Source organism: Cavia porcellus, unplaced genomic scaffold, assembly GCF_034190915.1.
Source record: "Cavia porcellus strain 051 isolate PalLab524CR breed Dunkin Hartley unplaced genomic scaffold, mCavPor4.1 scaffold_5, whole genome shotgun sequence".
NCBI lineage: Eukaryota > Metazoa > Chordata > Mammalia > Rodentia > Caviidae > Cavia > Cavia porcellus.
Genome location: NW_026947488.1, coordinates 24,342,805 through 24,356,578, shown reverse-complemented (window position 1 = coordinate 24,356,578; position 13,774 = coordinate 24,342,805). Strand labels below are relative to the sequence as shown.

General features: G+C 37.0%; 1 protein-coding gene across 3 annotated transcripts in view; it reads left to right on the top strand.

The window, feature by feature from the left end:
* The window catches only part of Rpn2 (ribophorin II), a 72,748-nt gene that overhangs the window by 36,868 nt on the left and 22,106 nt on the right, over positions 1 to 13,774 (top strand). For all 3 annotated transcript variants that reach the window (XM_003467640.5, XM_005002763.4, XM_063248378.1), the window contains exons 7-9: positions 2,007 to 2,183; positions 3,789 to 3,907; positions 6,064 to 6,169. In XM_003467640.5, the coding sequence (XP_003467688.1) occupies positions 2,007 to 2,183; positions 3,789 to 3,907; positions 6,064 to 6,169 (402 nt within the window). The remainder of the gene's footprint in view (positions 1 to 2,006; positions 2,184 to 3,788; positions 3,908 to 6,063; positions 6,170 to 13,774) is intronic.

The following is a 13,774-nucleotide window of genomic DNA, read 5'->3' as shown; positions in this document are numbered from 1 at the left end:
GTAACCATTGTTGATAACCTTTTACGTCATATACTATGTGTATCCTTGGTTTTGACTGACAGCTTTGTTTTGCCTATTTGACTTTATTCTCTTCCAAAAAAAAAAAAAAAGTAATAAGAACTAAGGAATAATAAAACCCAAAATGTGTAAATTTTGTTGTAAAAAAGAGAGGGGGAAAAAGTGCTCTAATGGATACAACTGCAAGTGTGTTTAGGGGTGTTAAATAGCTGACCATATTAATGTTTTTGGTTGGATCATTGAACACAACTGTTTGCAGTCTCTGTTTGAATGTTCACTTTGTATGCTTTGATACCGACGAGCAACTATCTCTAAGATGATAATGTGTAATCTATTAACTCGTCATTTCTTGCGGTTTTTTTTTTTTTTTTTGTAGTTCTGTATTACTTGTACCCTTACACCGCTTTGTTTTGTTTTGTTTCTTTTCTCTTTTTCCTTTTAAATATTAAAATATATATATATACGGAAGAGGGACTAGCAATGGAGGATGTAGCCTAGTGTAAAGACTGTATTCAGTCCCTCATACTACTTTAAAAAAATGATGACATTCTGCATCCATAACCTAAACTTTTTCTTCCTTTATTTTTAAGCTTTTTCTAACTAGGTATTTTGCTGAAGTAATTTTGCTGTCACTGATTTTGACACAACTATTCTGGTGAACAGTTACATTTTAACATGTCAACAGCCTACTGATGGAAAAATGTAATTGGTACAATTAAAGAAAATTATTTCCTGTTGACTATGAATAACATTGTCAGGAACAAGGGAGCTCTTTTGTTAGATGGTAGATTTTAAAAAACAGAACTTATAGAAGTGGAAAATGTTTCCTACTAAGCAAACAACCTCCAGAATTTAAGTAATCCCTTTTAGGTTGCATTTGTTTTAAAAATTGCTTTGTGTTCCCTCTAAGCAACGCATTAGCTCTTAGTGGAGAAGTATTTTACTTTCTTTCCACTATACCTTTTGGCTATAAAGTTTGCTCTTAAAAACAACCTTAGTCCCAATTACTTCTTAGCAGTTGACTAGGAGGGAAGATGGTTTAGCTGGGAGGGTTATGGGAATCAGGAAAGAACAAATTTTCTTGTGGAAGGACTTCAGTGAGAACAAACCTACATTTGAATTTTGCCTGTATCCCTCCCTTCCTCTCTCCTTGCCCTCTTTCCTTTCATTACAACTTGTTAAAATTATTTGACCTGTTTTAGTTTCTTCTTTTGGAAAACATTGGAAATACCGGTTTTTGTCAAGATTCAAGGCAGTGCATGTAAAAATACCTGTCATGATGAGTGTATGTGTAGGTGTTTAACAGATAGTTAATGTTATGTGAATTTTATACTTCGTAAATTTTTACTTTTCAAGATATAATTTCACATATATTGCTGGCTGGGGTGGCATACACCCATAATCCCAGCACTTGGGAGACTGAGGAAGGAGGCTTGCCATTGAGTTTGAGGCCCTCCTGAACTAATAGCATGATTCTATCTCGAAAAAGAAAAAAAAAACCCACCAAACCAAAAGAAATTTCATATTTCAATATTTCTCTTGGAAATACTGTTTTTTTTTTATAGTAAATATTCACTAAAACATTGACAGATACGTGAATTTCATTTGATTGATTGATTGATTGATTGATTGATTGACTTTTTGAGACAGGGTCTCACTATGCAGTTCAGGTTGTCCTTGAGCTCACTTTGTAGCCCAGGCTGGTCTTGAATTCACAGTGTTTGTTCTGCCTCAGCTTTCTGAGTGCTGGAATAGCAGCATGCACCACCATGCCTAGCTATATGAATTTCATTTTACATTAGAAGACAAATAGAGTTGAGCTCAATGTTCAAGTTTAAATGCGTATTTTCCTTTCCTCTATCAGTTTGAGTTAAGGGCTTGGTGTGCCTCAGCACACTTGAAACGAGGGATGACTACAATCTGTGGGGATGGGGATGACTAGAATCTCCCGTGGAGAGAGAGCTCAGCTGCCTTTCCTTTTCTTTCAGGATCAGGTCATCCAGCTAATGAACACAATCTTCAGCAAGAAGAACTTTGAATCACTCTCTGAAGCCTTCAGCGTGGCCTCCGCTGCAGCCGCCCTCTCTCAGAACCGCTACCATGTGCCAGTTGTGGTTGTGCATGAAGGTTCTGCTGCTGACACGCAGGAACAGTCTATCCTGCGGGTATGACCTCCCTGCCACCCTGATGCCATTTCCAGCATGAGCCGCTCAGAAATCTGAAGGCTGTGATCCACAGCTCTCAGAAGCCCACATGAGGACGTGCAGGGCTCATTCCCCTTCCCCTGGAGATGCGGGGATAATGACCACTGGGGAGCAAGCCACAGAACCCTGCAAATCTGTCATACACACATACACAGCTCTGAGGATTTTACATAGTACAGAATTTCATTAAATTAAGTGCAAGAAAAGTGTGTTTCTAGGTTCATAGTTCTAAAGGTAAAGGGTCAAGTATTTCCCAGAGTTAGAACTTTACAAATACATTGTTTTAAGACAACTGTTTTAATTGCAAAGTAATATTCTTTTAAAAATAAAATAGTATTCTTTTCTCCTGGTGCTGATTATCTTTTTACCTCTTCCTCTCACTCAACAGTGAGCCCAGGTCTAGATCATCATAAGAAATTAACATTGTTTATGGAGAGCACTGTCTGTCTGGTGGACCCTCTCCCCTCCTTCTGAGGAAGTACCCTGTGTCAAAATTCCAAATCCCCCATTGACAAAGAGTAGGAAAAGTAAGCAGATTAACATTTCTTTGTGAGGGAAGTGACACACTAAGAGAACAAAATGGAAAAAGGGTTGCCTCTCACCCTGGGTAAGGCTGGTATGTAAATCCTGGCTCAACTACGAATCTCTCTACCTTTGGCAGTCCTTAACCTCTTGTGGCCTTTCTTTATCTACAAAACAGCAAATTTGCTATCCATCTCATTGATGGGAATTTATCTGTAAAGGACCAAGACCAATGTCCAGAATATAACTGACTTGGAACAAATGTTGGTGTTTAATGTTATTAGTGTTTCTTCATTGGCTGATACCTTCCTGAAGTATTTTTCTTTCTTTTTTAAAATTTGTTTATTTTGCTTTGTTTTGTTTTTAGAGATAGGGTTTCACTATGGCTTGAATTTGCAGTGATCCTTCTGCCATAGCCCCCCAAGAGCTGGGATTACAGGCACATACCACCCTGCCTGGCGTGAAGTATTTCTTGTAGTGATTTTTTCCCCCAATGCTAGAGTTTGAATCCAGGGCCTTTGCACTGAGCTACATACCTACCAATTTTTTCTGTTGTTTATTTTGAGACAGTGAGATAGGATCTTGCTAAATTATTAAATTGACCGCATGGATTTGGACTCAAAATCTTTTTGCTCAGCCTCGCAGCCTACTGGGGTTCTAGGCTTGCACTTCCAGGCCTGCCTTTTTTTTTTTTAATGCTGTATTAGAGTAAATAGAACGGGAGATGAGAAAGAAGGAAATTATAACTATAACTTGAAACCAGTCATTTTCTTTCTCTGGGCTCTAGTTCAGTTCTCTGAAAAGAGATAACTGGGCAAGGTCATCTTTAGGATCCTCTTCAGTTCTAGCATTTTATCTATCTCAATCCTAATTCAGTTGTGTTTTCACCAAATTTTATCTCTTGATAGCCAGCAGATCAAAGGTCAGTGAAAATTCTGTGATGTAACACATTTGTCCTATTTCCCATAAACTACAATAGAGACAAAATTCTCAACCACTGCATGCATCCTTTGTTGCTAATTATTTTTGTTTATTTACTTCCAGTTGCAAGTCACCAATGTTCTGTCACAGCCTCTGACTCAGGCCACTGTTAAACTAGAACACGCTAAATCTGTTGCTTCCAGAGCCACAGTCCTCCAGAGGACCCCTTTCACTCTTGTAGGGTAAGTGCTGGTAGGACTAGTTTTGCATGGTTCCCTCCTTGTTTGTTTTAGAAAGTTAGTTTTCAGCTAGTAGAACAGATTGGTGTGGGTACTACCAAGATCGTAAAACCAAATTTGCCTGAACTTGAAAAAGTCCTGTAGGTCAATATGAGCAAAGAATTTCTAAAGCTAAAACAACTTTGATTTTGTTATTTCTTATTGGCTAGGTCTTGTCAATGTGTTATAAATTGCTTTTTTCTTTTTTTTTTTCTTCTGGTACTGGGGATTGAACTTACGACCTCACCTTTCCAGACAGGCGCTTATGCAGAACTAAATCATTGACCCTATAAATATGTTTTCTGATGTATGAATACTACAGATTTAGAAAGCACAAAAAATAAAATGTTAGCAGGGTTCAGTGGCATGTCTTTGTACTTCCATCACTTGGGAAGCTGAGGCAGGACGATTGTGAGTTTGAAGCCAGTTTGGGAAATTTAGACCCTGTCTTAAAAAAATAATACTAAGGGCCAGGTATACAGCTCAGTGGCACAGCGACTGCCTGGCAAGTGCAAGGTACTAAGATTAATTCTTGGTATCAAAAAAAAAAGATAAAAATAAAAATTTGAACTACTCAAAATTCTACTACCCAGAGATAATTACTGCTAACATTATATAATCCTTTTTTGGTCAGTCTTTTCTACGCATATAAATGCATTTTTAAAAATTAAGTTAGGATTATGCTTTCTCTGTAGCAATATGTCATGAACATTTCCTCATAGGATTAAATATTCTACAATCTTTTTTTTGAAATAGCATCCCATGTAGTTCAGATTAACCTTGAACTCACTATGCAATCTAGTCTGACCTCAAACTCATAGTGATCCTCCTGTCTCGGCTTCCTGAGTTCTGGGATTATAGGTATATACCCCATTCCTGGCAACAGTTATTTTTTATAAACCAGTGTTTTGTTTTTTGTACCAGGGATTAAACTCATAACCTTGTGCTTACCAGGCAGGCACTTATACCACTGAGATAACTTCCTGGCTGTGACAATTTTTTTTAATGACTTTGTATTAGCACATTTTTTTTTTCCTAATAGTACTTGGGACTCAGTCCAGGGTGTTTGCTTTTCATCAGCAGCCTGTTTTCAGCCTTTTATTTTGAGACCCAGTCTCTCTTAAGTTGTCCAGGCTTTGCTTGAATTTGCCATCCTCCTGTCTCAGCCTCCCTGTATGCTGAGGTTACAGGCATATACCATCACACTTGACTATGCTTGTAATATTTTTCACATTTATAGGTCAATTTTTATATGAAACTTTATTAAGCGTTAAATTAGTACATTTTGAGACTAATAGGCTAGAATATTAGAGAATGCATTTCTTGGACAATCATAAAGATTCACAAGTGATATATAAAATTTAAAAAGCAAACTGGAGATTTAGCTCAGTGGCTTAAGTGCCTGCCTGACAAGCACAAGGTTGTGAGTTCAATTCCTAGTACCAAAAAAAAAAAAAGAGAAAGAACTTTAAAATTTAAAAAACAAAATCATTTTTGCTTTTGCAGTAGAACAGTAGACTACACTGGAATTTTTCTATATAGTTGGAATTAGGAATTCTCTACCTTTTTTCTCTTTAAAATAAGAATTATTTTTTATAACAGTTGGATATATCGTTTTTTGAGTAATATACAAAACATAGAAATAATACCAAAAAAAAAAAAAAAGCCACCATTATACTACCCCTCAGTAATATCTTTGATAGTTTAAATCTCTCTTTTTTTTTCCTTTTCTTTTTGTTTTTAACATTATTCAGGACTGGGCATTTAGCTCAGTGTAGAGTGCTTGTCTAGCATACAAGAATCCCTGAGTTCCATCCCCAGACTACAAAAAGCAACATAACCATAGGTATACCTGTTTTGCATTAAATTTTAGATAGCTACTAGAGAGAGGTGAAATTTTATAGGGAGGCCAAAAGAAAGAAAGCTTTGGAAGCTTAGGAGAGTCTTTATCCTAAGCTCACACTGTAATCTGTGAGTAAACCAGATGTTGCCCAAGTAGGCTGGCAGGTTGAAAAGAGTTGTTTGCCCAGTATTGTCTGAAGGAGATACTTTGTAGTTTTTTTATTTGTTCATGACCTTACTATATGAATTCTTGCTAACCCTGCTGTCATTCTTAACAGGGATATTTTTGAACTAAACTTCATGAATGTCAAATTTTCCAGTGGTTATTATGACTTCTTTGTAAAAGTTGAAGGTGACAGCCGTTATATTGCAAACAGTGTAGAGGTAGGTCCTTTTCTTGTCACTCTCTTTGCCATGTTAATAGAACTAAAGAATTGACCAAGACATACAGCATTAATTATAGCTGGTATATTTTCTTGTGTGACCACGCTAATGTGACTGTATTAAGAGATGGGTGGATTTGAACTACAGTACTTTGTGAAACCCTTGATTAAAGCAAAATTTCCTTTGTTATTCATTTTCCATTATAATTTTTGATTACTGTCTCTCTCTCTTTTTTTAATGCTAGGGATTGAATGCAGGGCCACACACATGTACTGTTGAGCTACTCTCCAAACCCCTCCATTGCTCTCTTAAATTTAGGAAGAAAAAAAAAAAATCTCCCGTAATTCCACTGAGGCATTAATAATCTTCAAATAATTTTACATGGTGGACTTGGTAGGTTTAGAAAAGTGCTTGTTGCCAATTAGGAGACAAAAAGTGTCAAACATCACAAAACACTGTAGTGAGGCTATGGGTAAGACACAAGAGAAAATTAATTCACAAAAGAGGCGCAGACCTGTGTGGTTTTGGCTTGCATTGTTTTACTCTTGCAGTAACCTTGAGAGGAGGGTTGCGTGAACTTTCTTCAAGATGGATCTCAAAGTGTTGGAATAACTTCTCCAAGGTCATCTAACTTGTGGGTGTGTGGGTCCCCTGCACAATACTAGTTTATTATGTGTCCTGGTGAGTACAGTGCTAGCCTCTGGCTACAGAGCTTCAAGAACTGGCCTCTTAAGTACTGTAATTAACTCTAAATGGGGTCTCACTAGGTTGTCTAGGCTGGCCTCAAACTTCTGGGCTCCAATGTTCTCCTCCCGAATAGCTGAGATACAGCTACATGCTACTGTGTGTGGTTCTGGCCACTTTCAGTTTCTCTTCCATCTCTTTGAGGTGTCACATCCCAATGACTGTCATTTTGGCTTCTGTGTCTTTGCTGCATCTACTTGACTACACTGTGTTTTTCTGCTTGAGTAGAGACCTCTGAGTGCCTTTCCTGTGATACTAAGTGTATCTGTTTGTAAGACCCATTTTCCTTATTATTCAGGTGTTATTTTTCATTCACTTTTCTTTTTAATTAATTTTTATCTTCATTTTAATATGTCAGTCTTTATAAAATTTGCAAAATGTATGTAGAACATTGTGTTCAGCTTCTTCAGATATTAGTATCTTAGAAAACTATGACAGAATTATCAACACCAAGAAATTACATTGCTATAAAACTATCGTCTAATCTTAATACAAATATTAGTACAAATATTATCTGTAAAAGTTCATAATGTGGTATTTGACAAAAGGTGAGTTTCTCTTTCATTCCATCTACATTATTCATTGGAATTCTGAAAAACAAAAACAGTAATAATGTTTTTTTCACTTATTTGTGTAATTTAGAGTAAACTTTATGTTTATTATAATACTAACAATGTAATTTACATAATAAGCTTGGAATATATGGTGACTGTTTTACTGGGGAGCTTATAATCAATCCATTACTGACATTTGCTTTTTCATTCATTTACTTTGGTCCCTTCACCTGGCTTGTTTGATCCTCTTTCTTTTAATGAGAAGAGTAGGCTGCTAGATGGTTTGACTTTTTCAAAAACACGACATTACTTAACAGGTATACTAAGTAGTTTTAAAATTTGGCAGAGAGGAAAATGTTTTCTGGAACTCTGCTCACTGTCTCATAGCTGACCTTTTGTGGAGCAGGAGACATCTCTACTACTAATCCATTCCCTAGCACAGAATTCAGGGAGAGCTGGGGATTTAGCTTGGCAGAATAAGCACCTGCCTGGCAAGTGCAAGGTTGTGAGTTTGATCCCCAGTACAAAAAAAAAAAAAAAAAAAAAAAAATTCAGGGAGCAACTCACTTAGTGTGTTCTTTGAGCCTTTAAACCACAGATTCTTACAAGGCAAGTTTCCTTCATTGAGATACCTTAATTGCAACTTCACTCATTAAAAGAGACTCTTGTTTCCTTTTCTCTGAACCCTCTCTCTCCCTCTCCCCTTCCTTGTCTTAGAAGCTGCTCTCCAGCTTCAGTGCCAGGCTCTCAAGCTCTTCCTTTTTTTTTTACCTCTTAACTTCTAGTCTTTCTACTTAGCTGTTAAATGCCTTCCCAGTGAATCCTTTGTTATTGCTATTGCCAGATTGCTTTCTTTTCATGTTTTACCAATATTTGCTAATACTGATTTTTAATAATCTGATCAGTATGAATGGAATCCTTTTTTTCTTACTGGTACCAGGGATCGAACTCACGATCACGCGCTTGCAGGAAAGGCACTTATGCCGCTGAGCTAAATCCCCAGCCCCTGGAATCTTGTTTTTTTTTTTTTTTTGTCTTTTTCGTTTTTATCGGTACCAGGGATTGAACTCACGACTGCCTGCTTGCAAGGCAGGCGCTTATGCCGCTGAGCTAAATCCCCAGCCCTGGAATCTTGTTTTTAATGTTTCTATTTTTTTGATGCTCGTGAAGTTGAACCTCTTACATTTCTTGGCCATTTATGTTTTCGCTCCGTGAATTGACGTATATATGTTGACTGTTCTCTTTTGGTTTGTTAGTTCTTTTGTCATTTCTTTTTTTGGACTTTTAGGTTAATTTTAATGAAGCCTAATTTAAAATTCTTTTTTCAGATTGTTTGTAGTTTTTGTGTCTTTAAAAATTCCAGTTTGACCCTGGGTCAGAAAAGTATTCTCCAAAGTATTCTAACAGGGGTGTGTGTGTGTGTGTGTGTGTGTGTGTGTGTGTGTGTGTGTATGTGTGTGTGTGTGAGAGAGAGAGAGAGAGAGAGAGAGAGAGAGAGAGAGAGAGAGAGAGAGAGATTGAGACTGGGGATTGAACGAAGTGCCTTCACACCGAGTAACATCCCCACCCATCTATATTTGGGTTTTTTTTTTTTTTTTTCATCCATGTTTTCTCATGAGACACTCTTGCTAAATCACTGAGTTATTCAGGCTGGACTTGAAGTTTCAATTGTCTTGTCCCAGCCTCCCAGAGAGCTGAGGTTACAGGCCTGTACCACTACTCATGGCTTGTGTTTTTAGTTTATAGCTGAGTAATACTCCATTGCGTAAAAAGACCACATCTTTTTTTTTATCCATTCCTTGGTTTATGGGCATTTTGGTTGTTTCCAAAATTTAACAATTACAAATTGTGCTGCTATAAACGTGAGTGCACATATATGGCTGTGGCATGATGTTTTTCAATTCCTCTGGGAAAATATTCAGAAGGGGAATAGCTGGGTTGAATGGGACCTTCAATCCTGGTGTTTTGAGGAGTCTCCATACCAATTTCCACAGTGGTTGTACCAGACTACATTCCCACCAACATTGGAGAAGGGTTCCGTTTTCCCCACAGCCCTGCCAACATTTGTTATTGGTTATTTCTTGTTAACAGCCATTCATTCTGGAGTAAGATGGAATCTAAGTGTTATGTTAATTTGTACTTCTTGAATGACCAGTGATTTGAACATTTCTTCATGTATTTATTTGTTGTCTATATTTCTTCATCTGGAAGTGTGTGTTCATCTCAGATGCCCATTTTTGGATTGGATCTTTTGTTTTTAATAGTTTTTAAGGCATTTTTATTCTTGTTTTTTTTTTTTTTGTCTTTTTCCTTTTTATCGGTACCAGGGATCGAACTCACGACTGCCTGCTTTCAAGGCAGGCACTTATGCCGCTGAGCTAAACCCCCAGCCCCCATTTATTCTTGTATTTATGGCTTCAATCCACTTGAAGTTTATTTTCTTGGCTGTAGTATTTTATACCCTGTGTACAATTGTATTTATTGTATCATATTACCATTGTTTGCTTGTGTGCAGTGCTCTTTCACTAGGCTGGGAACACCCTGTATACAGACTAACTCTTAATTTTTCAATGTTTATTTAGTCTCAGACACTCAGAAGATGCAGTTAAAAATTTCTCATATTCCAGGGCTCTTAACATGGGCTCTATAATAATTCATTCTACAAAGGTGAGCCTTGGTTTGTTTGTTTGCAAGTATTTTCTTAAGATAATTTGCATACCATGAAATTTACACCTTAGAAATATACAATGCAGCATTTTTAGTATATTCACAGAGTTGTGCCACCATTACCAATATTTTGGTACCGGGGAGCGAACTCACGACTGCCGCTTGCCAGGCAGACACTTATGCCGCCGAGGTAAACCCCCAGCCCCTATTACCAATATCTAATTCTAGAACATTATTACCTTAGAAAAGCAACCCCACATCTATTAATATCCCTTCTCAGCTTCTTCTCCCACTCTTGGTTTCTACTAGTCTGCTTTCTGTCCCTGTAGTTTGTCTGTTGAGGATGTATTATATAAGCAGAATCATGCAATATTTTGCCTTTTGTATCTGGCTTTTTTTTCCCCACTTAGCATGATATTTTTAAGGTTTATCCATGTTTTAGTATGTTTCAGTACCATATTCCTTCTTATGACTGAGCAGTATTCCATTGTGTGGATAGATCATGTTTGGTTTATCCATTTATTCATCCGTTGATAGGATTTGCAGTATTTCCACTTTCGTGAGTTGAAGTGTTTTCTCTGCTGTGTGGGGTGCCAGGGGTCAAACTCGGGGCCACATGTATGCTAAGCTTGGGAGTTTTTATTTCTTGGTTCTTAACAAATAATGCTACAGAGAACGTTCATTTACAAATATTTTTGTACTAGGAATCAAACTCAAGACCTTGCACTTGCCAGGCAGGTGCTGTATCCCCAGCCTCATTTACAAATTTTTGTTTAAACACTTGTCTTTAATTCTTAGAGATATATGCTTATGGATACAATTACTGGACTATAATTCTGTTTAACTTCTTGAGAATTTGACAAACTTTTGCAAAGTGTAGGGCTATGATTTCTCTGTATGTTTTCCAATATTTGTTAATGACTGTTTGCTTTTAGCCATCTTTGTAGGTATGAGGGCCACCATTGTAGTTTTTTATACACTTTCTTTATGGCTGATTGTTGAGCATCTTTTCATGTATTTGTTGATCATAGTGTGTGTTTTTTGGAGAAGTACGTATTCAGATCCTTTGTTCATTTAAAAAAAACTTTTTTCTTGCTTTGGTCTTTTGACTTCTTATTTTACTATCTATCTATTTTCTTTTCTTTTCTTTTTTTTTTTTTTTATATAATTGACTCTTAGTCTTTTTCAGACAAGGTCTCACTATGCAGTTGAGGCAGCCTTGAGCTCACTTTGTAGCCAAGGCTGTTCTTGCCTCAGCCTTTTGCGTGCTGGGATTACCGGCGTGTGCCACCATGCCCAGCTAACATTTACTTTTGTTGTTGTTGTTGTTTTGGTCTTTTTCCTTTTTATCGGTACCGGGGATCAAACTCACGACTGCCTGTTTGCGAGGCAGGCGCTTATGCCGCTGAGCTAAATCCCCAGCTATCATTTACTTTTTAAGAGTTCTTTATATACCCTGGCTACAAGCTATCTATCAGCTATATGACTGGCAAGTATTTTCTCATAGTCTGAGGTTATTGTTTTACTTTGTTGAAGCACAAAGGTTTTAATTTTGATGAGAGAAATGTCTTTTTCTTTTTTTGCTTGTGCTTTTTAGTGATATATTTGAAAAATTATTGGCTAATCCAAAGTCATGAAGATTTACTACTGTTTCTTTTTTCTTTCTGTGTGTGTGTGTGTGTGTGTGTGTGTGTGTGTGTGTGGTATTGGAGAGTGAATCTAAAGCTTTTATGTTGAACTACATCTACAGATTCTCCCTTTCTTGAGTCAGTCTTGCTAAGTCACCCAGGCTGGGCTTGAACTTACCGTCTTTTTGCCCAGACTCCCAGAGAGCTGAGATTGTGAATGTACCTCACCATGCCCAACTTTACTACTTTTTTCTTATATGAATTTTACAGTTTTAGGTCCTATGCTTAAGTTTCTATGCTTAGGTTTGTGTACAGTATGAGATAGGGGTCCAACTTTCTTCTTTTGCTTGTGGATACCCAGCTGTCCCAGCACCATTTGTTGAAAAGACTATTTACCCACTGACTTGCCTTGGCATTCTTGGCAAAACTCAGTTGACCATAAATATATTAAGAGTTAATTTCAAACTAAAAATTCTATTTCGTTAGTCTGTATTTTTGTCCTTATGCCAATACCACACTATCCTAATTACTGTAACAGGTTGGCTTTTTGTAACATCATATCTGGTGTTGGTCCACGTGTTTTTGTGGTTGTTAGAAAATTCTATTACGTAAGTACAAAATAGCAGAAATGGCTAATAGCTGTTGTTGTTCATGTAATGATAATAAGCCCTTATTGAGACCATTTTCTGTTCTTTTCCTTCCTGGTGATGGAATAAGCATTACAAAATCTCTTTATAGAGAGAGTGTGTGTGTGTGTGTGTGTGTGTGTGTGTGTATTCTGATCTTTGTAATTGGAGTAATAGTTACACATAAATCCCCAGAGTAGTTGTGCAGGTCCTCCTTGCCCTCTAGAGATGACTGACATTGGTCAGAGTGCATTAACAGTGGTTTGGTAGAGAAGCCTGTAATAGCACTCATTGACATTTTATTGGTTGTCAGGGGAAGCAGGGGTTTTGGAAACTTTCATTAGCATTAATTGCCCCTAATGTACCATCATTTATGACAGTAATAAGCTAAACAGAGGGGTTATTACCTCCAGCAGAAACTGCATTTCCTGGTGTTAAAACATTTTTTGAGATGTATGTGATATGCAATGCAGACAAAAAAGGAACTGGCATGCTCCCGTGGAAAGCAAGCTTAGCTCCTTTTAAAGTGGAGAAACATTTTTTTGGACTAAGAAAACTAATCATACAGTTTTGGTTTGAAGAAGGAAGCAGCTAAGCAGTGGGATCCTACATTGAATTCTTTAAAGAGCTTTGAAAAAAATTATGATAGCTTTTATTGCTGAGTTTGCTTTAAAAGAATAACATAAAAACACTTTACTTTTCAGTGTTTACAGAAATCCATTTGTAGCTAGATTTTCAGAGTAAAAGGATTTTCTTTGAGCTACTCACTATTCACATTGTCCTGCAGTACTTCTGTGCTGCAGAGAAAGCTGTTAATATTTAGAGAGCCTTTTAAAATAGAGCAGACCAAATATTACCCCATTTGACTGCAGTTTGTCCTTGTGCTCATTCTGTGTGTCTGTATAGTGTAGGAATGCTTAGGATGTCTTTAAAACAAAAATGTATTTGAATGTTGATTAACAAGCCTACTGGGCGTTACTACTGAAAGTCAGTAATCAGGAGTCCAAGGGAAAGCCCCAAAGTTGATGGCCTCCTTATTACTATGATTTGCATACACCAAGGAAGGTTATACAGTTCTTTAAGTATGTTTTTGGGACTGTGGTAGAGTGCTTGCTAGCACAGAGCTCTGGTTTGAACCCCAGCATCTCAGGAAACAATACTAGTTTGTGTATATCCATCTGTTAAAATATCCATCTGCTAAAATAGAAGATTCATTATTTTAACATTATACAGAGTCCACCAAAAAATGTATGCAAACTTCAGGAAAAGAAAAACTTGTATAAATATTTTAATACTAAATTTATTGAGACATGAAAATCCTAACAGGCATGTAGACAAAGCAGTCAGTTTACTGGGAATCAGTGTCCAGTGTGTGTATTTATATAA